This window comes from Nannobrachium achirus, assembly GCF_963921795.1.
Source record: "Nannobrachium achirus genome assembly, chromosome: 19".
In the NCBI taxonomy this organism is placed as follows: domain Eukaryota; kingdom Metazoa; phylum Chordata; class Actinopteri; order Myctophiformes; family Myctophidae; genus Nannobrachium; species Nannobrachium achirus.
In genome coordinates this window covers 29734126-29760989 of record NC_137826.1, presented here as the reverse complement: position 1 = coordinate 29760989, position 26864 = coordinate 29734126, and the positions used below count along the sequence as shown (strand labels likewise).

Below are 26864 nucleotides of genomic sequence, written 5' to 3'. Positions count from 1 at the left end.
AATGGACCCTTATGGGTATTTAACTCAGTGTATAAATAGAACCAAATGGACCCGAACGGGTCGAGAAGTACCTGACTGCTTGTCATAGCTTCTCAAATCTGGGGACTGGCTGGGGGTCCGCGCGCGGGCTAATAAGTCTAAATTGTGCGCCACGCAACATGAACGTTTGAGAACCACTGCATTACGGGTTGTTCGGCAAGCATGTTTGTTTGGTGTCACAGCCAGGAAACCCTACCTCGTAATGTCGTGCTCGACTCAACGCTGTTGCACGTAGGCTAGCTAGATAACATTAGCATGCCGAGGGACAGTCCTTACTCCTCATGTGTTCCATTGCTTTAGGTTTGTGTTTATATCATATGGGCTAACATAAAATGAATGAGGGCTGAGTAAATATGGGGCAAAACCACTGCACCGTGTCCGCAGTTTGTTTTAACATTGAGCCAAACAGCCAACACGGTGCAGTGGTTTTGCCCCATATTTACGCAGCCCTCATTCCTATGTTAGCCAATATGATATTAACAAAAATCTAATGCAATAGCACATGTTAACCCAGGACAGAGTCCGGACTGTAGGGAATTCGTGCAGGACATTTTTCACGCAGTCATTTCCCACAATTAACCTCGTGCCACAGAACAGTTTATAGACAAACACCCACAATTAATGTTACTTGTGTTGTGTGACTACCAATCTTTTAAATCAGGGTTAAGCATTCAAGTGGTCAAAAGAACCAATGATTAGCCACATTGCTTAAGTTGAGGAACGACGATTACTAGAGTAGCGTACGTTAAAATACAAAAGTTTAATAAAAAAAAAACAGGCGCAAGAACATAACAAATGAACATTAAACAACGGCACAGTTTTGAATTTGCTCTTTCATTGAGTAGCTGGGTGGCCCTTAAAAGGGCCGTTGGGGTATAAAGTTTGTGTTCGAGTCCGGGCTAGTACTCCTGCGACTGAGACGAGGCCTTCTTTCCCGCCTTGCCGCCGCTCGGCGCGGCCTGTCCGGTCTTCTTGGGCAGCAGCACGGCCTGGATGTTGGGGAGGACGCCGCCCTGGGCGATGGTGACTCCGCCGAGCAGTTTGTTCAGCTCCTCGTCGTTGCGGACGGCCAGCTGCAGGTGACGGGGGATGATACGGCTCTTCTTGTTGTCGCGGGCAGCGTTTCCAGCCAACTCCAGGATCTCAGCGGTCAGGTACTCGAGCACCGCAGCGAGGTAGACGGGAGCTCCGGCGCCCACACGCTCAGCATAGTTCCCCTTGCGCAGGAGACGGTGAACACGGCCGACTGGAAACTGCAGGCCGGCGCGGGAGCTGCGGGTCTTGGCCTTGGCACGGGCCTTTCCTCCGGTTTTGCCTCTTCCAGACATGGTAGGTTGGTTTGGTCGATAAAAGAGACGAGCGTTATCAGATTCAGCAGTAGCTTGCAAAACAGCAACAATGAATGCGGATGCGGAAAATAACAAGACGCACGCTGTATATAAACGCAAGCTATTGTCCCGCCCCTACAATTTGATTGGCTGTTTAAATCGGACGCGCCACGCCATTGGCTTTGGAAGGACACATGGGATAGGGATTCAGGAACTCATTGGACAAAGATACCCTCTCTTGATCCAATCACGTTGCAGTCTATAGAACGACTGGATGTGATTCGTTGGTGCTTTTCGTCCTTGTTGTGAATGGCTCTTGTGCATGCCCATCAAGTAAGGCAGAAATAATGCGCCAGTAGTGTATTTTCCCTCTAGTTTCAAAGTTTTGGCGGCTTGATGAACGAATGAATACTAACTAACTACTACCAGTGGTGGAAAAAGTACTCAAATGTTTTACTTGAGTAAAAGTATCAATACTGCCGTAGAAATACTGAAGTAAAAATACAATTACAAAAGTATTGGCATCAAAATGTACTTAAAGTACCAAAAGTGAAAGTACCGGTACTCATTTCAAGTTTTCAAATAACAATCTTTGAAAATAGCAGATCTGGTTTGTGGATAACAGTATTATGCACAGACACAGCAGAAAGCTAATGGAATGGAAACATGTTAAACAGTCAGTTTGTACCTAAATTTGTCACTTGCTTTTCTGTTTTCACTTGTTATTGAAAAAAATGGGGGGAACAAGAATAAAGTCAGTTTCAAACTGAACAAGGCTTCAAAAATAATTTATTTGCAATAAATTAAACCATTTAAATATCATAGTATAGGAACCGTAAACACACATTAGGGGGTCTTAAATCCTTGCGGTTTTATTTTTCACATTTAGTCCCACATACCCCAGACAATCTTATGGATCAATAGTGTTTCTTTAGCATTATGAATTGGTTGCAGTTTGGGTAGGAGGATTAAACCATGTTCATTGATGATGACCTTAGAAAATGCTTTACCTTTATCAGCGATGGGTCTAACAGAGACATTACAGTTTATCACCACCTCAATACCTTTATATTATCTGTAATTTGTGAACATACAAAATAATTTGGTGCCATTGCTTTGAAATAATATGGTATGGTATACACACTGCCATACGTTCTGATTCTTACAAAAAATCAATGTCAGCAAAAGTTCCTCTATGTACAGTACAATTCTTACAGGTGAATAATTTGCCTTTGAAAGACAGCATATATCTTGCATTGAATTTTACTTTCAGTGTTTTTAGAAAAGAATCGTATTGATATTAGTTTTTATTTCTCTTACCCTATGTTGTAATTGCAAGGTAGCATATTGTTTCGGTCCCACTGGACCTTAGTGGGACCGAAACGTCTGTCAATTTAAATAAAAAATGAGCAGCTGAGCAAGAGCAGTATCTTTTTTCATGGAATAACTTTTCATGATTGGTTCAGTTTTCACTGTCCAACATACCTGCATCCAAATCAAGGGGAGGTGCGAATACTTCTTTTACATAGAGCATTGTATATCTTACCATGAAAAATTAAGCTCAACTAATTTTCAAATTGAAAAAAATTACTGCAGCTTTCAGTGCCTCCCAAGAGCATCAGGGTTACAGAGTTACATGCTGTAAATTTGTTCCTGGAATTAAGACTACTGAAGAATGACAATTAGGGCTGTCACAATTATTACATAATCGTCTAATCGTGATTTTTTTTTAAATAATCGTTTTTATTTTTCATAATCGTCATAATCGTTTCCATTTTGAAAAATGTTCATATATTAAAAAAAAGTCAAAAATAGTGGAAATAGCAGATCTACAAGCTCACAACACGTCGCATTGCGACGTGTTGTGAGCTTGTAGATCGTCTATTTCCACTATCAATGTTCTTTTTTAAGTATAAAGTTGTCAAATATGTCAGTAATTTCTTTGTATATATTAGGTTATGTGTCATATCTACCATGTAGACTTAAAAACCAAAAAGCCAAACAGAAATGTAATTGTCAACGACAAAAACACAATTAAATCGTTAATCGCAATTATTTGAGTGACAAATAATCGTCATGTAAAATGTCATAATCGTGACAGCCCTAATGACAATGCCACTAAATGTTGTCGGACATTTTCTTCTGCAAGTACATTATTAGTAACATGCTGTAAATGACAACAAAGGTTTTAGTAATGATGAAAGGATCAATGCATGCACAAACTAGAGTGTTCCAGAGGCACGGCTAAATGGTAAAATTATACGATAGGAGTCGATGCAGAAGCAACAAGGTAAGCGTTTCCTGATAACAAAAACTTACTTTGTAACGTCAGTATGTTCTAAGTGGTTTACTAACCTTTGGAGTAGAATGTCAAACTCAACATTGAAGAATGGTTTCTAAAGGAAAAGCTAGGTGAGTTTCAGAAACAGATCATTTGCGGCTGATCTGAGTTTCTAAACTAAAACAATAATTCCCCACTAACTGTCCATTTATGAAATGAAAAATCAAGAAAAACAGGCATCGACTGCCACTTCTCACTACATTGGTGGACAACATTTTTACAATGTTTAAGCAACTATGAGTCAACATTACAACTAATTAAAGACTGAGGTTGATTTTGTTCATTTACTTCAAAAGTTTCTAGAATTACTGTTTAAGAAAGACATAGCAATGTTTGTACAATACAACGCAACTATCATGACTCCTTTTTGAGGTGTGGGGAGTGAGTAAAATCACACCTTCTTTTATATAAACACCAAATCAGAAAGTTGGGACAGTATGGAAATGCAAATAAAAAGAAAAGTCATTTCATCCCTCAAATGGCACTGCATCAACCATCGTTCATCTATAAGCGATATAACCACATGGACGCCGTATGACAAAACCCCACCTGACATGCTTGATCTCTAAACATGTTTGAAGTGTTGTGAAAAGGAACGACAACATTACTAAGCAGTAAATGCTCTTCTGTCCCAAACAGTTTTAAAGATGTATTGCAAGAATCAAAATTGAAATGTTATAGCAATACAATTATTGTATGAAACGTCAATATGATGTGCACTGGTGTTGTACTATTTTCAAAGTAATATAAATATTATTTTCAGTTTAAATAGATTTTTAATTTAACACAAAGTCCCAAGTTTTTCTGATTAGAAGTTTGTAGCTCAGCAATTAAATAACAATAAATATAAATTACTCATATGCAACACGTGCAGAAGTTTACATGTGCTGTAAAATAAATAAACCAAATAAAAGTCCAAAGTGCAACCAATAATATCAGGCATTTTTATAATAAAATAATTTAAGAGCAATTCACTGAGAAGTCACTCACACACTCAATCTCTCTACTGACCTCTTGTGTTCACAAGGGCATACAGCATCTCATTTCAATCAATTCATCCTCCCCTTACCATTTAATTCAACAAACAGCAGGAGACTTCAGACCAATGAGTTTGATAATTCAGCATTAATCCTCTCTTCTCCTGTAAGGTGCAGTGCTTTCTATCCAAAGGAAAGCCCTACCAGAGGTATCCTTAAAAGAAATGCAGTTAATCACCCACCCGGGGTGCGCTTTCTGTCAAAAAACAGATTCTTGTCAAGACTCAGTTCTTCATGTGGCAATAATGGAGGCTGTGAGTGGGACATGACTTACTATGGCCCTCTCAACCAGATGAGTTGCCTCTCTTGCTACCCTGGTCATGGAAATCAGTTGTCCAGTGTGCTTTCTCCCCCATTGGTGGTAGTGGCTTTGCCCTTTGACTTGCCCGATGAACGGAAGGAGAAGCGTTTGATGAGACGTCGGGAGAAGCTGCCAGATTTCTTACGGCTGCTGGTTGCAGCAGGAACACAGTTATTGCTCAGATTGGAGATGTCCTCGTGGGATACGCTGATGCAGGGTTCTTTATCTCGATGTCTTCTGCGAAACAACAGCTTTGTCCCACTCTGCAGGAAGCCCACTGGAGAGAGAAGAGATAAGATGAGTCTATTAAGCACTTAAACCCTATAGTATATATATATCATACCTGACCAGGGGTGAGATGCCGTGGGCTCGAGCCCACACTTATTTTGCTGCACGCACGCGCGCCTCATATGCACACACTAAACACACACTTAACAACCAGTAAGACTCCCTAATCGGGAGATAGTTGGTCGCTTATCTCCACAAATATCACAACCTCCACCTCTCACGTCATACGGGTAGCCATAGTTACACCTGGAATGTTGAATCTCCATATATGGAGATAACCTACGCATCACACAAAGTCTGACCTCACCAGCCCATACTTGGGCATGGACGACTTATATCTCCATATACGGAGATGGCCATATATGGAGATACGATGACATCACAGAGTCCACAGCTGATGATGTGGCGTGATGTCATACAATACACAAACAAGCCCTATATAAAGGGGCAATTCTCACCAGGGAAGAGAGCATTGCCTGGAATGTTGAATCTCCATATATGGAGATAACCTACGCATCACACAAAGTCTGACCTCACCAGCCCATACTTGGGCATGGACGACTTATATCTCCATATACGGAGATGGCCATATATGGAGATACGATGACATCACAGAGTCCACAGCTGATGATGTGGCGTGATGTCATACAATAAACAAACAAGCCCTATATACTGATGCGATACGATGACATCACAGAGTCCACAGCTGATGATGTGGCGTGATGTCATACAATAAACAAACAAGCCCTATATACTGATGCGGAGATATGAGCAGGGCAAAGGTGTGACGTGTGACGTGTGACCGACCGACCGACCGACGGACGGACGGCCGGTGGAGGTTTTCATAGTAAACTGCTCCCTGACGGTCGCAATAAAAACAGCGTGCGCGCATGACGTCATGAATTTGGAGGACCCACACTTCTAAAATCCATACCACACCACTGTACCTGACAAATATATAATGACTGTATATGTACTTCCTTATACGAAACACAATATGCTGTGAGCTTGTAGAGCAGTTATTTTCTCTAAATGTTCATAATTTTTTGGCCAAATATTCATAAATCTTCACGTAATGTCCACCTATTATGATATACCCAGAATAGGGTTGCCAGGGGACTATTAGTCCTTGCCTTTATGGTCCTTGAGACTGCGGGTTTCCAGGGCACCAGTGGAGCCAGTATCCGATTCCACGTCATCCACAGATGGACGCTCCGACGCATCTGAAGGTGTGGTCTCATCTGGGTCCCGTTGCTGATGCCCCGCCCCGTAGTGGTTCCCATGCTCTGCATCCATGGCTGCAGCATAGCCCACTGATAAAGCACAGTCATCTTCTCCCAGAGGAGCCTGAAACACCACAAGTAGAGAGATTTAAAGATTTTTTTTTTTTTTGCCTTTTTATGCCTTTATTTGATAGAAGAGTAGACTGATAGGAAATGGGGAGAGAGATGGGGAATGACACGTGGCAAAGGTCGTCCGGATCGGGATTCGAACCGGCAACGCCAGCAGGCATCATAGCCTAGTATGTGGTATGCGCCTTGACCACTAGGCCAGCGGGCACCCCCAAGTAGAGACATTTAGATGATTGTCAATAAGCAGGAAAATACATAGAATATAACAAATGAATTCATGCACAAACTGTGACAGCAGAGAGCAGCTGGATTTAGTAGCCTCCAAATTCAGTCAGTGATGTAAACAGGCTAAAAGGTTAACTGGGGACTTATTTTCCATTGTGGTCCAATAAACATACCTGTAAAATGATTGTTAGTTTAACTCTGAGAGAGTACAAATGGAACCAAATGGACCCATACCATTTGTCCACCCTCAGAGTTTAATTAGAATTTAGCACTCAGGATTTTAGAGTTCTTGTGTTATTTATCCAATGATGTTGGAGTGCACTGTGAACGTATGTGACCTTTGACACCCCAGAGATGATGAGTGTGCTCCTCCTAGTAGGTGTTTTCCTGCAGCTTCCTGTAGAAACTTTGCTGGCAGATTCCGTCAACTGTCGGATGGCCGTGTCTGCCACAGGATCCAGGCCATTGATGAGGAGGCTGTCTGTTGAACAACACATACCCACACAATGTTTACTCTCCCAAACTAGAATATACAGCTGGGCTGAAAATAGCCAATGTATGTATGTTTGAAGTGGTTAAACTGATTTTGATGCTACGTAGGGCTGTCACGATTATGACATTTTACATGACGATTATTTGTCACTCAAATAATTGCGATTAACGATTTAATTGTGTTTTTGTCATTGACAATTACATTTCTGCTTTTAAGTTTCACATGGTAGATATGACACATAATTACTGACATATTTGACAACTTTATACCTAAAAAAGAACATTGATAGTGGAAATAGCCGATCTACAAGCTCACAACGCGTGCTATTTCCACTATTTTTTACCTTTTATTTAAATATATGAACATTTTTCAACATGGAAACGATTATGACGTTTATGAAAAATAATCACGATTATGTCCAAAAATCACGATTAGACGATTATGTAATAATCATGACAGCCCTAATGCTACGGTATATTAACAAATTTGCCTGGGGACCCCCTGGAACCGCATCAAGGACCCCTGGTGGCCCCCAGAACCCACTTTGAGAACCATTCATCCAAAATATATTGTGACACTAGTTGCCATCTATTCTCCCTCACTGTAAAGATCACACATGGTCAATGACAACTCACTGCTGGAAAGAGAGCTCGTGCTGCTTCTGCCATCGGACGGCATCGTGTGGGTATTCTCAGTCACCTCCACTTTGGACGGAGAACGCTTGGGAGAACCACCTGAAAGTCACCATCACTATCAGCATCATTGTGTTGTCAGTATTGTCACTACATCGCACCTCATTATGTATGCATGTCCCATTCTAGGCTAACATTGTAACACACTCACCTGCACTGCGGTCCACTTTGGGTCGTGAATGGATGGTAGTGAGAGTGGTGACAATTGTTCCGTCTGGCATAATGGTTCGGTCGACGTCTACCTTCTTCGTGGGGGTGAGTGAGGAACGAAGTGGCACAGCGTTGTGGCAGCTGCCAGGCTCCCCTGATTCCACACACAGTATCTGCAAGAGTAAGAAAACACAGCGACCAGGGTGAGAATCCATGCCATGGCTGAGATCAGAATTGGATTATTGTTATGGTCAAATCCAATCTCCCTGCTGGCTTGTGTATATGATGATGGCACGACCCACTCCAATCATCAATATTAGCTATTGTATATGCTGTAATGACTAGGGTGGGCCTTACCATAGAGACAGAATTTCCAGTGATTAAAGGACATTGACCCAGGTGTCCACACCAAAAAGGATTGAAGCTTGTTGTGTGACTGAGATGTAACACAGTAGGGTAAATGAGAGCAATAGAGCAACAGAGTGATACGAGAGCTGTGTGAGAAACGCATTCACACCGTGGAATAGTAGAATTACAGAGGATGTTTTGAGTGAGGCCACTAGCTCTCAAGCAAGATTATGGACCTTTTCCCCTTTTGCCATTAAGTTGTGTTTCAGTCTTCTATGTATATGAATAAACTGCTAATGAAGCAACGTTGCTGAGGAAAAGAGCAGTGTCTATAATTGTTGCTATTCCACAAATGTATTTATTAATTCTTAAATTCCACTACACATCCAGCGTAGTGGAAAGTACATGGAGAAGAATAAGTTGCGCCTGCGTAGTAGGGCCGGCATAGGAGGAAAAAAGTTGACGCAATACTGACATTTCATACAAATTGTACAATGTGTAAGTAGGTGTTGAAAGCAGCTTAGGTCCTTGCCAGAGTACTGAGCAATATTTGTACCATGTGTGTGGACCCGGCCGGTTTACTGGTGTGCTGTGAGACCCGGCACAAAGCCCTCACAAAACCGATGCCACTCCATGGCAAACCAATGCTACTTATACAATTCATTATGCAAGTCATTGCTGGGATGAACATTGCCAGTGGAGACGAGGTCTTGATAATGGATGATGCCGTCATATAACATACACTATTGACTGCTCTGGCTCAAGGCTAGCCCACAGGCTTCCTGTCACACTAGTTTATTACAGATAGCAATGCACTGTGGATGTCTGCCAGAAAGCATGTCTTATCATCATGCCCATGTATTAACAATGGCTTACGAATGATATACTTTGTTGCATGCCAGTGTCTCACATTGAAAGTAGCTGTGATGTGTTGTGAGCGTGTGTGTCACTGTGAGCCATCACAATAGCATGTATTCTTTACCTGCAGTGTCCAGGAATTAATGTGTTAGTAATTGTATACAATAGTTCCCGTGACGTACAAAAATAATTACAAAATGAGTGATGGAGAAACATTATAACAAAAGGACTGTGGTTGCTGTGTGCAGGTTTTTTAAATTGGCATGTCCGAGTAGAAGAAGTAGGTCTCAAGCTGCATTTATTACACTCCCTACAGGTTATCTATTTTTAGACTATAGGTGGTGTTGTAGAGTGAATGTGAAGCATTTTCATGCAGGGAAACCAGAGGTCTTCATGTTCTCTTTGGGAATAGTTAACAATGACTGAGAGGGGTTATATGTGTATTGCAAAAACGTAACAAGGTGACATGGTGGAAGCTAAAGGAAACTATAAATAAACCGGGAAGCCATTCTATTATATTTTAATGCATAATCCAATCAAACGTTTTCCATTGTATACAAACATCTGTATTCCAACCTCTGTTTATGTAACTCTAGCATTGTTATAAATGACAAGCAAAAAACATACCTTTTTCGCAAAAGATTGTAAGACAACTACACCAAATAATCTTCTATTTCATATACTTAAATGGACTGGTTTAAATTATCACTCACCTCTAAGGTGACAGTAGCGCTTGGTGCCAATCCATGGCCTGGGCTGACAGACAGTACATGTTGTCCGGAAGGAATTCTACAAGAGAGGTCCAAAGTGATGGAGGCGTAACCCGGCAAGTATCCTACCAGGAAGACATATTTACTCATTTACCAAATACCAAACAAAATGTTGTCACATCTGTGCAGGCAACATTGCAAACCAAAGACAGGGAAAATGTTGACCTGAAATGTAATTAAAAACATCTGACATACAGCGTTATTTGCGTTTCAGTGGGTGATCTATAACTGTGTGTTTGATTTAGCTTCCCCAGTTTGAACAGTACTGCTGAGGAGGCTTCTGATCTGCAGCCAAAATGAAAAAGCTATCGAGTGCCTTTTTATTCCCTTACGTTCCCTGACGGTGTTGCGCTCCAAAAGCCTTACTCTCATCTCTTTGGTTTCTGGGCCGACATCCCTGCAACACAAAAAGGCAACAGTTAGAAGTTAAAAGCCGTCAGCATAAATGAGGTTATGTTAAAATTCGTTTGGTAAATGCTAACGATCCACAAACAGCTAAATTATTTGTGAGACCTTGTGGAGACAGCAGGTGGACTGTCTTTTATTTATTGTTTTACATCCTACATTAAAAGTACCCTCAAAGTAAGAGAGCAATCAAACATTTGGTGTCCACAAAATCGGACAAAAAATACATCTTGTCTCTCTTTTCATTTACTAAAATGAAGTGTGAATTCTGCTTCATGGTGTATTTTGATGATGATGTTTTCTCACAGCGTTATGTCTTCATTCCACTCCAGTGAACAGGGAGGGTCACTTGGCAGAGACAAGAAGTGTGTTCTGCTTTCTGTGGAGGGCTGGTTCAGGCTCACCACACAACACAGCTCCGCTGGTGTAGACCACTGGCCTGCAGGAAGACACGCACAGAGTATGTAAGTCATTTGAATATACCCATAATATGGAAAGGCAATACTCCTATATCGCTGTCAGGTGGAAACCTTGTAAATCTCACAAGGCACTGTGAGCTTGCAGATCTGCTCTTTTCAATACTTATGTGCAACACTCTTTTATGATTAAGTGGGTCTTTCATTTTCCAAAAAGCACAACAAATAAGTTACAAGGTTTCAGCTCAACAGCAGCAATATAAACAACATATACTGTAGTCGCTGTCGGCAGAAACCTTGTATTTTCCATATTTAAACAGTTTTTTAATGCCTTAATTCGTCATACAACAGTGTCGGCCGGGCAAAAGTAGCGAGTAGATCGGCTATTTGAGTTATTTTGGGAACATTTTGAAAGTGATCTTTCCTAGTAATATGTGTGTGCATGTAAACACAGTCAGTTAGCAGATAGGATGTAAGGCTGAGAAGAAGAACAGCTGACCTCCTTTGTGGCAGGTTGCCTTGATCTGCCGAAGTCTCATCCGTTGTACCGAGACGCTATGAGATGGAGGATTCAGACCCACTGGCAGATGCTCTGTGGAGATCTGAGAGCAAAGGAAAAGACCACTTAAGGACAGATGGTCAAACTCACATGGCCTTTCTTCCCTTCTCTCTCCATATAAACACCAAGCAATTAACCAGACATTCTGTGTTTGGCTCAACATAAATGTCACTCTCTCTGAGACTAGTCTTGCATCTGAACCCAATTCTACATGCTGTAACTCATTGACTCTACCAAGATAGTGTGCTCTTTTGGAGTTTTAGAAACCCCAAACAACTAAATCACATTTAGTTGTTTTTCACGCTTACACGATCAACCTTCACCTGTCTCTGGGAAATAGGCCAACATTGGTATGCCTAGCCCTGACTTTAAGCCATTCCACTTTAAGATAGCATCTTTCATACAACATCCACACATAGCTCTGAATAATGTTTGTTACCCATGCAGTTAGTCAAAATCTGTCTGATCTTTATCCTGATGAAAGTAAGTTCTCCTCCAGGGTAAATGTTTTATACAAAATATAAAAGAAGGATTCTCACTGCAGGACTGGACACACAAGTTGTGAGGTTAAGGACCATGGCAGGCTGAGTGCTGAACAAGGTATCCTCTACCAGCTCCCTAATCATGTCCAGGTCCGCCTCACCATCATTGCCCTGGGGAGAAAAGAAAAAAGAAATACTGTAAAGACTTTCAACTAAACTTGCATTAAGGCCCTGACACACCATTCTAAGTTGCAATAACTAATGCCGAATACGGTGACAGATCAGATCGATTTGTGTAGCCTCACAAATCTGGTACAGATGACGATGACCATCAGCTGATGCCTGACTACTCCATGAGAGGACATCACTCTCCATACCAGGAGGTGGCAGTAGTCCGTAACTTGGGGGAGAACTGACAGTTGATATAATTGGCTCATATTATGATAAATATCTGGGTGAACATGTGAATGCACTCTGGCTTTTCACACAACACCGTTTTGAAGTATCAGGGTCTTTAAGAGAACTGCACATATTCTGATGCCTTCTGCACACAGCCATCACATGATATTAGGAGTGGTGTCGAACCTTTCTCTGGATCCTGCGCGGACAAACGGTGAAGTTGAACGATGGCTGCTTGGATAGAGTCCAGGACACCAGCATGCCCTCCTTCTCCACCTCCTCAAAACACACCACCACCTGATGGAGCAGCCAAGGGGAGACACATACCACACATAGGAAAGTGGTTGAAAGACATAAGGCAGCGAAGCGCTATATGGTACAATAACATGATTGAATATTAAAGAGATCAATTGAGATACAGGATTGACGTTTGTGAATGATAGAATGCCCAGCAATCATTATGCTCCATCGCTCATGCAAATTATACTTTTGCATAGCAATGCAAATAAATCTTCAGTGATCCCTAAATGCAAAATCTCAACCCTTGATTAGCATACCGTTGCCATCAAAGGCTCTATGGTGATCTGGTAGGTTTCCATGGAAACGGCAGCAGGTGACTGCTGGGTGACCGTCACCGGAAATGTCATCGTGTCCACTTTACATTTACAATGTAAAACCTTGAGAAAACAAAATAAGGAAAGTTGTCACAAGTTTAAAATCTGCATTGCAAACTCTGTTCTGTATATTAGGTTACAAGAAGATTGACAAATATATTCAACATCCCCTTGATACAAACTTCATTCTTGTGATAGAGATCGAGATTTAAAACTACGAAAAGCTGATGAGTCAAGGTGACTTTACTTACCAAACTTTGGAGTGATTGGTTAGTGCAGGTGACGCTGTCTATTGCAGCAGAGGAGTGTAGCTGGAGACTGCTGTCAAACGTTATCTGAATGGAGCTCTGATGGAGAGAAGAAGGGAAACATAGTGAACCTTTCACTAGAGACGATTAAAAGAGGAGGAGAATGAATGATTGTACGGCAGTCATTTTAATAGGATTGGTCTGACTGTTTACTCTGAATGCTTAATGATTATCTCTGGTGCATTTCCTCATCAGATGTTTGCTGCAGTTCCACTGTAACATGCTAATTGACAGGATTCCATGATGTTAAGTCAATTTATTAAACAGAAAGAATCCATCCATATTTGCTCTGAGCAATCTTCTATGCTATGTGTTGAAAGAGTGAACAAGATTAAATAGAACCTCAATAGGGTGTAGCAGTGGGCGTGGTTTACTGGTGCCACAAAAATGAATGAATCATGACCATAAACCTTTGATTCTGTGAAGAAAAAAAAAAGCGAAACGAATTGTATTTATTAGATGTAGTATATCATATAATATTTTTTTCTTTTATTTCTTTACAGAATCAAAGGTTTTATGGTCATGATTCACCAGGATCCTGGATGGCTTGATTCTAGGCTTAAAATAATTTATGTACCGGTAAATGTATATATATATTTTTTTTTTCTTTCTTTTCTTTTTGTGGCACCAGTATGCCCGATACTTCCCTGTTGAGACAATTTCACCATCTTTGCTTATATACATCAGATCACAACCAAAGTTAGACTTTGAAGCTTAGTGGCTGGGTCTGCCGACAAGTGCCGGGAGATATTGGCACAGACGTGCAGCAACATATGCTCGACCCACAAGGGCAGTAGACTACAGAGCAAATGCAATTGCAAGAGAGCACTTGTAACGGCCTCAGAAGTTATGGATTCACAGGGTGATGATTCTTCAGGGTGGGTGGTCAACCTTGGAATTCAGAAAGCACAACACTAAAAATAGCTACTGGTATATCTTTAAAATAGCTAAATGGTCTCTGTGTAATACCTAAGCAACAACGAGAGAAAGGTTGCAGTTTAAACATGTTTCTTTACCGTGAAGGTATTTACTGCCATCTACTGTATCAGAACAGTTGATGACTACGTCATTCACTATTAGTCTGTACCTGGCTGCGCTAGAGGATTAGGAGGTCTGATTCACTGGCTAGCTTTAAATGGCTCAGGAGATGCAAAAGGATAGGAAGCAAATACCCTATAGTCAGAGCATGAGGTCCAAGTCCAAACAGAGCTGTGGGGTAGGGCCGACTGTGTGTGTGTGTGTGTGTGTGTGTGTGTGTGTGTGTGTGTGTGTGTGTGTGTGTGTGTGTGTGTGTGTGTGTGTGTAGTATTGGTGCTCTGACCAGAAGGGCAGGAAGCCAAGAACAATGCTGCAAGCATACGCAGGATCTGTGGATCAACACTGCAGTCACATGATTACACTACACAACATGCTGTGTGTGTTTACTTGGCTTTGGCCGGGCCCTGGAAAGTGCTCAGTCACCCCCAGTCATGTCCACCAAACAGGACAGTATGATGGCTCGTATTTCAGATTGTGGCATGTTCATAGGGAAATAATGACAGAAAAAGTGTCATGACATTGTCATAACTACATACGAAGCAAGCTGATTCATACCTTGCCGCACAATGAAGTCACAAGCCTAAAATAGCAGATCTACAAGCTTGTAGATCTATTTTTGTCTCGTATGACCGAGTATAACTAACTCAATCATGATGGTGTATAATCAGAATTTCATCTACAAGCCGTCACTGTCCAACAGAGTGTGTCTGTACTCTGCAGTGTGCAGTTCTGGAGACATTCTTCCTGAGGACATCCATGGTGCCACTTCAGATTTGTCAGTGAGTGAGTGACTAACCTCTGGGTCTGGCTAACAGCCTCTGAAGGTCATGTGTGTGGACCACCCACAAATATTATATCTGCCCTCTGGCTTTTGTTGACCCTCATTCTTATTTCACACCCTGTTTTTTTTAAGCATCACTGCACAATATGCACATACACATACTGTATGAGCATGTGTTAGATCAGTGGTGGAGACGGGACCTATTTGTGGGTTTATTTATGGGTCCCCTTATTTTTCCCCCTCATTTTCAATAAACATTCATGAAAAAAGCATTATTATTATTATTATTATTATTATTATTATATATTTGTTTTCCAGTAATTTCATGAAGAAATCAAAAATCGAAGAAATGACAAATTTGTGTTGTGAGCATGTAGATTTGCTGTTTTCACTAGTTTGGATCCTGGGCAAAAGTCTAATTTCTCTTTTGGGTCAGAAGCTAAAAGGTTTGGAAACCACGGTGTTAGATAATACAATGTTAGATTGTTGTTTATAAGTCTGTGTCACAACCCAAAGTCAGATATTTGCAACGCCTGGTGCAGAATTGAGACCAGGAAGATGCAAAGCATTGTAGTTAAATAGTTGCAGTGTGTGCCGCTTTCTCCTTCTCAAGGAGTACAGTATGTCTTGTGCTTATTCATGTTATATTATATACAACAGTATATGTGTTAGTCTGGAGACAGGTACTGTTGAAATCAGATCAGGGAAGTTGCTTCATTGTGTGAAGTAGGCTAAGCTCAGTACAGTCCTTATCCTGCTTACTTTGATAGCATCTGTTTGTCCATTAGTCAGAAGAATGACACGTCTAACAATAACCATGAATCATCAGTGGAGCAGATCATTATTTATTGAATGTGTGTGTGGTCAAATATATACATGTAAGTGCATGGTAACTAAGGGGATGTCCTTCTGTTGACATTTATTACCCTTAACCAGCTGTGCTGAAGCCAAATCCCTGGATTAGTGATGACCTTATGAACCATTATCATCAAACCAGAGGTAAACTCAAGACGCCCATGGTGAAGATCATGGCAGTTGCATGCCAGTGTTGCAAACTGAACACGAACAACATAGCTGACACAATACATCGCTTTGTAAGCTTACAGATCAGCTATTTTTTGTTGTGCAAACCACAAATCTGACAAGTCTATTGCTACACCAGTGAGCTCTCCACACTGGGTGGAAGCTTTGTTCCTTTTCAGAATACAACAACAGAGATGATGTGACACTTCATGTTGCCTCAGTTGTCTGTCGTGCCTGTCAGATTTGTTCAGTTAACACAGGCACATTATAATAAATACAAATGTAATTATAAATAACAAAATGAACTTCATTTGACATCAAGTTATTGCGCAATCAAGTCTCCTGCCCAGCCATGCTCGGAAAGCGTAGAACAAACCGTCAACATTCTTCTTCTACTCTAAACCCAGAACAATTGCAAGTGGCCCATTCAAAGGCCGTAATGCTATGCTATAAACATGTTATTAACAAGTCCTTCAGTCCTATGTACATAGTCTTGTCTATTGCTATTTGCTAACTATGTTTGACATGTCCCAGCCTTTTCAGTGATATGGATATTTGAATATTCAGTCACATGGCACTGTGACTGGACTTGTAATTACTAGCAGCAAGCTTGTAACTCTATTGGCCAGTTTATTATGGACCCAGTTGAGTAAAGGAGCGCTTGAGGATTATGTGCAACTCTACGCTACTGTGATTAGTCAGATAAGATTTAGGTTGAAGAAACCATCCCAAAAAGGCCAGCCTGTGGTTTTGTACCTCAATACCAACCAAAACACGACCGAAAGAGAAGCCCCTGATTGTCACCATCACAAATTACTTAATATCATGTCATGATATACAAAAATAGGAGCCCTATCTAAAGTTTATTTTATAAAATGTGTATTCAGTAATGGTAAAGTACAACATTAACATACAAAATAATAAAAATATACTACTTTAACTACCTGTGAAAATAGGCTGTACTGTAATACTGTAAAACTATGAATAATAGGACATTCCTTGTAAGATTGGAATGTTCAACGCTTACGTTACTGTGTATGACTAAACAACACCCTTTGATGGAGTTCTATGAGCACTACCAAGCATGCAATGCCATGCATGTATAATAGAGATCCATAACAGGAATATTAAGTTGCATGGCGACCTTGTCAACCAAAACCAAGAGCCATTAGGCTGATATATCATATAACACCCACATTCACCAACTCCTAACTTCATATATTGACAAATATGTCTTATACATTTATACATTTAATACCACATTTCATGACATTTGTCAGATTGAGAAATAATCAATCTTTAGCATGTATGGCGACCTTGTCAACCAAAACCAAGAGCCATTAGGCTGATATATCATATAACACCCACATTCACCAACTCCTAACTTCATATATTGACAAATATGTCTTATACATTTATACATTTAATACCACATTTCATGACATTTGTCAGATTGAGAAATAATCAATCTTTAGCATGTACTGGCTCCCTACCTGTACATGCATGGATAGAACCTACTGTATATATATTGGACTGATTCTCTTGGATCTCATTGGTAATTGGAAGAGAAAAATAATACTATACCAAAACAAACATTTCACTCTCAGTATAACAGCAGAAACCAAGGGGCTTCCTTCCCTAATTATTGTCTAAACCTACAAACTGGAACCATTACATGGGCTTATTCATCTCAAGTTCATCTAAATTAATAACCATACTTACAGACAGCGGGTTAATACTATAAAGGATGTCACTAGTTAATCCCTACATGATGACACTGATGCCTTTTCTTCAGTCCTCCAGTGGTACTCATGATGAAACCTAATCCTGATATGCAAGACAGGACACAGTGCGAGTCTCCAGTACCGTACTTTAGGCTGTTGTTCAAGTGTCAATTTTCTGATCGGCGGCAATAGCAACATTCCTGGCAGTGGCCAGGTGGCGAGGGCTTCTAAGCTATGTGAGAAGCTAACGATGAGATATGACTCGCCTTTGGCCACCTACACAATCTCTCAACACAATTGTTTCACTACCTAGCATCCCATACTCCAAAGCCATTCCAACAGATTACCTGCTAAGGTTTTGAATGTTGAGAAGAACAACAGTAGTACTATGGAAAACCATGCATGGCCCATTCTAATCATTCACTTCAGATTAATTACCAGTAGCATGGATTCATTACCAGTCACAGTGACACAGCGTGAATGACATTTTGGGGTTTGTGGATGAACAATAAAGAAGGTTGCACTGTATTGCCCCGCATTTACACGTGGGAATATCAATTTCAGTGCTTGCCTCATACAGCCACTGGAGGTATCTGGTCTATTCCAGATATACAGTTAAGTCCACCTGAGGCATGTAAGACATTCAAGAGAATTTCAGATGAGACTGTATAAAAGACACACACAGGCACACACAACACCAGAGGGAGTTCCGCTGATCTCACTCAACCCAGTTTCGGCACAAACATGGGATCAAATTCGTTCTACTGCTGTGACACAAAAATGTGGAATGCCCTTTCAACAAACATCAAAAACTGTGACTCCTTATCCTCCTTCAAAACCGCCATAAGCCTCCCCCCAAATGTTTACTGTACATATACATTCATTGGGGGTCCGCTCACTATTCAGACGGGCCGCTGTTCCGACTAGCGTCGGCGGTTACTGAGGTACGGTTACCGAGGTTAAGTTTAGGGTTAGGGGTAGAGAGGGTTAGTTTTAGTGTCTGAATACCGGCCCGTCGGCACACTGATGCGGACCCCATTCATTTCTACTAGTGTTGATTGTTACAGTAACTAACCCTAACCCTAACCCTACAGTCTTGTTTATTACACTATTACAGTATGATATACAGGGGATTCAAGTCTTTAAATGTCTTAATGAATGGAAACAAGCCACAAAGGATTTTTGTGTTATCCTTTTAACAATCATTGTAAACTGAGGCCCTTAGTAAAGGCATCTGACCACTTTAAACTCCATCCAGCAAATCAATCCATCCACACCTCCAGTGATAAAAGGACAAAGCTGACTGGGTGGCTCGCTTTGATACACAAGATCAAAAGTATTGTTAAAGTTACAAGACCTTTAGGATCTGTTGTCTGCATCCAGCACATGGAGAGCTACAATCTGTCCATGATATTGGCAGCATGGAATGGAGGTTACGCAACTAATTCATGGATGCTTTTTTTTATCTGTTAGGCTGTGTTGTGTGGCCAATACTTTAGTACCTGAATAAGGGATAATGTCCGCACACGATATAATGCTCTCCTGTCTTTTCTTTATTTTCAACCAACAAACAACGTTTCGCCCAACACTGTTTCCTGGATCCAGCACCGCATACACGTTTTGGGGATGTGCATAAGCTATTCCTTTGGTCTACGATACTTTAGTACCTCCATTTAATTTCTACACAACTTGACAAGCTCTGTTGTAATAACTGACACATTTCAGAAATGTGAGAAACAGGACGGTGGAAGCTATTACTCATCTGTACGCTTAAGTTCCATTTATAAAATAGCAAAGAATTCCCCATCTACAAGCTCACAACACATCAAAGCGGGATGGATTTCGAGCATGTAGATGTACCATTTTTGAATATTTTTCAGAACTATTTTCTAAACTATGACATACTACACATTGTTCCCCACATAGACTAGAATCTGTCTACAGTATTTTTATGAGCTGTGGGTGTTCTTACAATGCCACGTTTAATTGGCCTTGATTCTCCACTCACATGCATCAGTCTGGTGATGTTATACAAGGCCCTCATCTAAATTATTGTGACAGTCCAACTCCTACGCAAGTAGGAGTATGGCACTTCACACACTTACAGTATCTAGAGTGGACACATCAAACATGAGATGTGCGGATCTGAATATTATTTATTTTGAGTCTTTGCATCCAATCATAATAACTAATAAGAACTCAGAGAACTCCAATTGAAACATACCCCATGTCTGCAGGCTTGTTCGTTCAGAGCTCGGACCCAGGCTCTCTGCCAGTGCTCCCTGAACGACTTGAAGGAGAAGAGCGAGGCCAGCAGACCTTTAACCCCTGCCTCAGAGACAGACCCGGCTCCTCCATCACTGCCAGAGCGCAACTTATTGAGCAGAAAGCTCCACACGCCTCCAGCCTGGCTCTGGCTGTGGGCCAAGGGAATGAGGGGGTGCTGATGATAGCCAGTGCACTGGGCCCTGCGCTGCCTGTCTTGCTTCGCACTCCTGAGACGTCGTACAGTCAGCAGGTACTGGAACAGCCATGTCAGCACGATGAGCAAGGAAGCCACAAAGAGCCCCACCAGACACAACCAGCTCGTGTCCAGGACCTCCATCACAGCCCCTTTGCGCCTCTCATTAACATCATGGTCTGGAGGAGGAGTGATCGAGGCAGTGTGAGTGGGTCAGCCCCAATGCTTGCTTGCCTGTGAGTTGAAAGCACAACAGCCATGCAGTCAGTACAGTAGCCTTATAAAGGAATGTCACGGATAAAAGCACCAAGATGGTGGATAATATGATCAACGTACTTTAAAGTCGTTGCTGGCCTGTTTCTATCTATATAGGTCATTGCATTTGAATCTTGCACTGCGTAGATCAGTGGTTCTCAAAGTGGATTCCAGGGACTCTGGGGGTTCCTTTAGGGGGGTCTAAATTGACCCATACAAGTATGTAACTCTGGCAGTGTACAAAGGGAACCAAATGAACCCTGACGGGTTCATTTGGTTCCCTTTGTACACTGTCAGAGTTAAGGGGAGACCTTGAAATGTAAATGGATCGAACAGAGATCAGCAGCCTACCTGCTTTAGTTTGAATGGCCCAAGCTGCTGCTGCTGCTGCCAGTGCACGCATCGAATGCAAGAACAACTCGGTAACCTGAAGCCTCCATGGCGATGCGCTGCAGCGTTGTCGTGTCAACAACAACATACAACCATCTGAAAATGAGTTTCACTCCGAAATCGTCATCAGATCATCGATTCGGCGGTGTTCTTGTTGCAGATCGATTCACCGCCGCCGTCGGTGAGAACATGCGCTGTCATTTATTTATCGATCCTCCTCCTCCTGGCTGCAACTCTGTAGATGCAGCAGCAGCAGCAGTACCACTAGCTCTTCACTGGTCGGTAGCAGCCTGCCCTTCTGTGTTGTTCTCAGCAAGGCACGGCGACAGTAGTACCCTCGCTCTGACACTCAGTGATCTGTAGGTGGCACTAGTGTGCAAAGTAAGTAGGCAGTGGTGGAAAGTAACTGAGTACATTTACTTATGTACAATTTTGAATTTTGAATGAAGGGACATTCTGTATAATGAGGGCTACTTTTACTTTTGGTACATTTTGACGTCAATAATGTTGTACCTTTTGCTCAAGTACATTTTGAATTCCTTACTTCTACTTGTTACAGAGTATTTCTATTTTGCAGTATTGATACTTTTTTATTTTGAGTACTTTTCCACCACCGCACTCTACAGTGCTCTCTGTAGGTGGCGCTATTGTGCAAAGTAGGCACTGGTGCCATAGACTGGTGAGGGTGCAGCGCAATGCAAAGAAGAACACGTCACTTCCGTGGTAACACTATTATTCGTCCGTCTCTCTCGTTCTGTCAACAGGAAGGAGGCTCAGGCTTTCTCCAGTTAGTTATTAAATCTTTGCCTAAAGCAGAGTAGTAGTTTAGACCACTTAGTATTTAACATTATCTCAAACAAACAATGGAAACGTTTATATTTTTAGGCTCGCTAAAATGGATTGGAGTCACAATTTAGGGAGACGCGTTTCTCACATAGTCGGGATGTATTTAGTTTAAATGAGTTAATTCCCCCCCAGGCTGGTATCGATCGTCGTCAGTAAGGGTATAATTAGGTTAAACAAACTGTGTGTGTGTTGATCTGTCAGAAGGACTTCTAATCAGTAACCAACATGTCTGCAATTCCTGTCCTGCCACTGGTGATCAACTGTCTTATGTCTGCACTTGGATGCGTGGCCACGTTGAAACTCATTCCAACTTTCAAGGATCATTTCGTCGCGGCCAGGTTGTCTGGCATGGATCTGAACAAAACCATTAAAAAGGAAATGTGAGTGTTGACAACTTGACATTATCACAGACTCTGATTTCTTCTATTAAAAAAATCATGCCGTGGATGGCTTTATGGCTTATCCCCATATTTTTCACTCTGTCCTGTGTGTGCAACCTTCCTTACCAGACATAACTAGGTCATTCTAACCCCCCTGTATCCTATTTCCAAATCTCACCTCGTCTTTCTGGCCGTGGTCTGCTGTAGTCCAGAATCCCAGGGCGTCATCAGTGGGACGGTGTTCCTCATCATCCTCTTCTGCTTCATACCAGTGCCTTTCCTTGGCTGTTTTGTGGGAGAGAAGTGCACAGGTTTCCCTCACAATGAGGTGGGTTGATGATGCAGTGTTTCTCACACCTTTTCATCCAGGGAGGGAGGGAACCCCAACTTGATACACATTAGGTCACAGCAGCACAGACCCCTGGGTGATGTGACCTTTCGACTTTCGTTTGCCAACGGGTCTGAGCTGCGCCGTGTATCTATTCTGCATCCACCTTAAGGCAAGACTCAAATTCAGAGTGAACATTTTTAACGCAAATCTTTGCTTCTTGGGGTCCCTCACCGTCCCTGGAACAAAATATTTTGAGATGGGGGTCCGCAGCTAAATACATATCATTTTTGGGGTCCTTAACCACTCAAATAGGCCGATTCTACAAATGTCTTCTAAATCCTAACAGTTTTCTGAAAAACATAGGCTATGTTTCTACAGTATATCAGTGGTTCTCACTTTGTCATGTCAAGGACCCCCAAAATGATATATATTTTGCCGCGGATCCCCATCTCAAAATATTTTGCTCCAGGCCAAGATTTGAGTTAAAAATATTCACTTAAAATGTGGGTCTATTTTGCATCTAGCTTAAGACCTCAGACCTGTTGGCAAACCCGCACACGCCCGGGTGATACGTAATCTAGATCTACGTCTAAAATCTTCAGTGCTCATTCAGCTCTGACAGTTATATTTTTACGATGTGACGTCTGTCGTAGAATACAGACCCATGTCCATTTGGTTCTTTATTACTTCCAATCATTTAGCTTGGGACCCCATGGAATCCCTCCAAGGACCCATGCTGGTCCCCGGGCCCCACTTTGAGAACCACCGGGTTGATGAATAAGTAGCAAAGCTGCCCGTTGGCCAATGTTCTCTTGTTGCACGCTAATCTAGTTGTGTTGTTTGTCAGTTTGTCCAGGTAATCGGCGCTCTGTTGGCCATCTGCTGTATGATCTTCCTGGGCTTTGCGGATGATGTGCTGAACTTGCGTTGGAGACATAAGCTTCTGCTTCCCAGCATGGCGTCCCTGCCACTGCTCATGGTTTATTTCACCAACTTTGGCAACACGGTCATTGTGGTACCCAAGCCGATCCGAGCACTGCTGGGGCTGCACCTGGATCTGGGTGAGTTGTTTTACTGCATAGATTAGATGGTGACTGAAGTAAATCAGTGAAAAGGAGAAAATGGTCGATCTCTGTCATTCTCAACCTTTTTAATTTCAAGGACCCCCAGTATGATATGCTTTAGAGCAGGGGTTTGCAACCTTTTTGAAATTAAGTGCCATGTATTTATTCTCTAGATGGTAAGTGTGCCACAGCCATGTCAACATACATTTTAATGAGACCCCATCAGAATTCTGACATATTTTGATTGTCTGGACACATTGTTATAACAATCATTAGACTCACCTACGTATCTCCCCGACTCCCTCCCAAGTCAAAGTTCAGAATTTTAATGAATGTAGAATTATGTGCAGGATTTAATTTGCTCCAAATTAGGTGACATATTTTAATTGTCCATGTTTAAAACAATATTTGATTTGAAAATACAAATCTTCTCTCTCACACTTATGCCAGTGTGCCAGTGATCACCCTCCCCTGTGCCAATGTTGGCACCTGTGCCTAAGGTTGCATACCCCTGCTTTAGGGAGTGCTTGGGAGAAAGTACATTTTATTGATCATTTGTCATTGATCTCCAGGTATCCTCTACTATGTGTACATGGGTATGCTGGCGGTATTCTGCACCAATGCTATCAATATATTAGCAGGCATCAATGGTATTGAGTCAGGACAAGCTCTTTTTATCTCTGGCTCCATCATCATCTTCAACCTGCTGGAGCTTGGAGGTGAGTGGTGCTTTCCTTACACATTCCAAGCATTTGCAATATAACACAATGTTCTGGACATTCTTTGTTTGACACCTGGGTTGTTGTATGTCTTTTCCTGTTGGTCATCTAATTTTACAGGTGACTATAGGGATGACCATGTCTTCTCCCTATATTTTATGATACCGTTCTTCTTTACCACATTAGCACTTTTTTACCACAATTGGTAAGTGCAACACATCACGTAAATCATTTTGAGTATGCACTCATTGCCCTTGAGCAGCAATATTTTGTGCCAGTGCTGTTATATTCTTTTAGCATCTATCATGTTTTGGACAGGTACCCCGCCTCTGTGTTTGTGGGAGACACCTTCTGCTACTTCGCTGGGATGACCTTCGCTGTCGTAGGCATCCTAGGACACTTCAGCAAAACAATGCTACTCTTCTTCATTCCTCAGATTGTCAACTTTGTCTACTCGCTGCCTCAGCTCTTTCATGTGATTCCCTGTCCCAGACACCGCCTCCCTAGGTAACACTTTACATAGCCTTTCTTCTTGTCTGACAATTATTTTAATCAATATACGGTATGAACATACAGATTATGTGTTTTCATTGCCTCTTTTCTGTCTGTTTCTTTTTAATGTCCTAATGTTACTCATAATTATGAAGACTAAACCCAGACACTGGCAAACTGGGAATGAGCTACTCTAAATTCAAAAGGAAGGACCTCTCTAAATTAGGACATCTAATTCTTAAGGTAATTGCGGCTGTAAGCTTATTTATGTATTGCAACTTTTCTATATACTTATATAGGGGATTGATATTATGGTCACAATATTGATATTAATGTAGTTGGTCAAAAGAATTATGATATTTGATTTTGTCCATATCATCCAGCCCTAATGTAATGCAGCAGCACCTTCATATAATAGTTTACAGACACGTTTACTTAAAGTGAACTATTCTGATGATGATGTGTGTGAGGGTGCAGAAACCTGCCAGAAAGCATTGCTGTAACAATTCCTTTGATATCCAACAGGTGGCAGAGTTACTGTGCGTGTTAGAAGTCCGGAGAGGCCAAGAGGGGGATGATGAGTTTATTGAATGCAACAACATGACATTAATTAACCTGGTGCTAAAAATACTGGGTCCCGTCCATGAGAGAAACCTAACTGCCATCATGCTGCTCGTTCAGGTAACAACAATTGCTTTTCTAAATGTTAAAGGAACACAGATTCTTAGGTAATATATTCATCTTTGAATTATTTTATTTTTTTCTTTTCTGACCTAGGTAATGGGAAGTGCTGTTGCTTTTGGAATCCGCTATCATCTAGTCCGCCTCTTTTATGATGAGTAGACAGTAGACACGGCTGAGAAGGCAAGAGAAAACTCTTATGATGTGCAGATAAAACTGAAGGAAAGCGGACTGAAGATTGACTGAAAGATTCATGGAATTACTCCTATGACAAAGTATAAATTCGGCTTTGTGATCCATTTGAACTCTTGAGAGATTCTGTAACTTTTTCTTTCATCTTTTTAATTTTCTTTCTCAGACCAGTTTTTTCACATTTTAATGTTTTTCTTCAGACCACTTCAACTTTTAATTTTATTCCTCAGACCAGTTTACAGTAAAGACTGAAGATTTAAAAGGAAAGTTCTCACTTTGGTGGAACGCTTTCACTTTTTAGCTAGCACAACGCCATGGGCTTCCTCAGGGAACTGCTGTCAGTCCAGATTTATCTGTCATTATCACCAATGGCTTAAATTAATACTTGACAACAAAGATAAGACCGAACCTTATTATTCCCTGATGGTAAACTAAACTTGAACAAATAATCAATCATAAATGGCCTTGTTTATATGTGTTTACGTCTTCTTTTTGTTATGGTGGTGGTGACTATGGGTCTGCAGAGCAGCCATAATTGGTTGTAGAATGTTCATGAATAGCTTAGAGTTTTGTGCAATAAAAACTGAAATAGTTTTGCATGGTGATGTTGCTTGAACTCCAAGGCAAAACATAAATATCATGATAATGTTTGGTAAATGTATAGTTTTCATAGTCTCTGAAATAAAGGTGGAGTATTCATCTGTAGTCATACCATTGAAACGTTAAAAAGGGGGGAACCATTCTCAATCTGGAGAGGATCTGCAGCTGAGTAAAAAAGTTATGCGAGAAGAAGGTCAGGAGTTAAAAGTTACTTCCGTTTTATGGATGGTGGAGGGTAAAAAAAAGAAAGATAGGATGGCCTTGAAGATTTTTACATTTCTAGGTATTTGGAAATATAGATGGGTATTTCTGAAAAATAGTTGCTTATTGCTGAAAATTAATGTGTAATTTTGTTTTAAATATTCAACAAGCTTTATCAATGTGAAGTCAACTTGTTATGACACTGGATTTGGAAGCATTTTATGGGACTACAAATGTAAGACTTGATTTGCTTTTAAAATGTAAGTGTCGAGTTGAAAAAT

At 41.3% G+C, this 26864-nt stretch overlaps 3 protein-coding genes across 3 annotated transcripts; 1 reads left to right on the top strand and 2 right to left on the bottom strand.

The window, feature by feature from the left end:
- Positions 1 to 825: 825 nt before the first annotated feature.
- h2ax (H2A.X variant histone) lies at positions 826 to 1424 on the bottom strand. Its single transcript, XM_080748818.1, has one exon. The coding sequence runs from the start codon at positions 1365 to 1367 to the stop codon at positions 939 to 941; it is 429 nt and encodes a 142-aa protein (XP_080604944.1). The 5' UTR covers positions 1368 to 1424; the 3' UTR covers positions 826 to 938.
- Positions 1425 to 3274: 1850 nt separating this feature from the next.
- c2cd2l (c2cd2 like) lies at positions 3275 to 21360 on the bottom strand. Its single transcript, XM_080748935.1, has 15 exons — positions 21039 to 21360; positions 20196 to 20666; positions 13349 to 13444; positions 13041 to 13160; positions 12670 to 12780; positions 12142 to 12255; positions 11543 to 11645; positions 10934 to 11066; positions 10555 to 10619; positions 10166 to 10287; positions 8248 to 8419; positions 8040 to 8138; positions 7250 to 7392; positions 6468 to 6681; positions 3275 to 5323 (listed from the first exon to the last, which is right to left on the bottom strand). The coding sequence occupies exons 2-15, from the start codon at positions 20574 to 20576 to the stop codon at positions 5073 to 5075; spliced, it is 2124 nt and encodes a 707-aa protein (XP_080605061.1). The 5' UTR covers positions 20577 to 20666; positions 21039 to 21360; the 3' UTR covers positions 3275 to 5072.
- A 482-nt stretch (positions 21361 to 21842) lies between these two features.
- On the top strand, positions 21843 to 26254 carry dpagt1 (dolichyl-phosphate (UDP-N-acetylglucosamine) N-acetylglucosaminephosphotransferase 1 (GlcNAc-1-P transferase)). Its single transcript, XM_080749662.1, has 9 exons — positions 21843 to 22303; positions 22511 to 22631; positions 23482 to 23695; positions 24271 to 24417; positions 24538 to 24622; positions 24736 to 24924; positions 25065 to 25152; positions 25435 to 25590; positions 25687 to 26254. The coding sequence occupies exons 1-9, from the start codon at positions 22149 to 22151 to the stop codon at positions 25750 to 25752; spliced, it is 1221 nt and encodes a 406-aa protein (XP_080605788.1). The 5' UTR covers positions 21843 to 22148; the 3' UTR covers positions 25753 to 26254.
- The last annotated feature ends 610 nt before the right edge of the window (positions 26255 to 26864 follow it).

What these genes read in the sequence shown, in the direction of transcription:
- dpagt1 (XM_080749662.1), top strand. Translation starts at nt 22,149, where the DNA reads ATGTCTGCAATTCCTGTCCTGCCACTGGTGATCAACTGTCTTATGTCT. An exon ending in TAGGACATCTAATTCTTAAG is followed by an intron (nt 25,153 to 25,434) that starts GTAATTGCGGCT and finishes GATATCCAACAG; the next exon opens with GTGGCAGAGTTACTGTGCGT. An exon ending in CCATCATGCTGCTCGTTCAG is followed by an intron (nt 25,591 to 25,686) that starts GTAACAACAATT and finishes TTTCTGACCTAG; the next exon opens with GTAATGGGAAGTGCTGTTGC.
- c2cd2l (XM_080748935.1), bottom strand. Translation starts at nt 20,576, where the DNA reads ATGGAGGTCCTGGACACGAGCTGGTTGTGTCTGGTGGGGCTCTTTGTG. An exon ending in CTTGTGTGTCCAGTCCTGCA is followed by an intron (nt 11,646 to 12,141) that starts GTGAGAATCCTT and finishes CTTTGCTCTCAG; the next exon opens with ATCTCCACAGAGCATCTGCC. An exon ending in GCGCAACACCGTCAGGGAAC is followed by an intron (nt 10,288 to 10,554) that starts GTAAGGGAATAA and finishes TCTTCCTGGTAG; the next exon opens with GATACTTGCCGGGTTACGCC.
- h2ax (XM_080748818.1), bottom strand. Translation starts at nt 1,367, where the DNA reads ATGTCTGGAAGAGGCAAAACCGGAGGAAAGGCCCGTGCCAAGGCCAAG.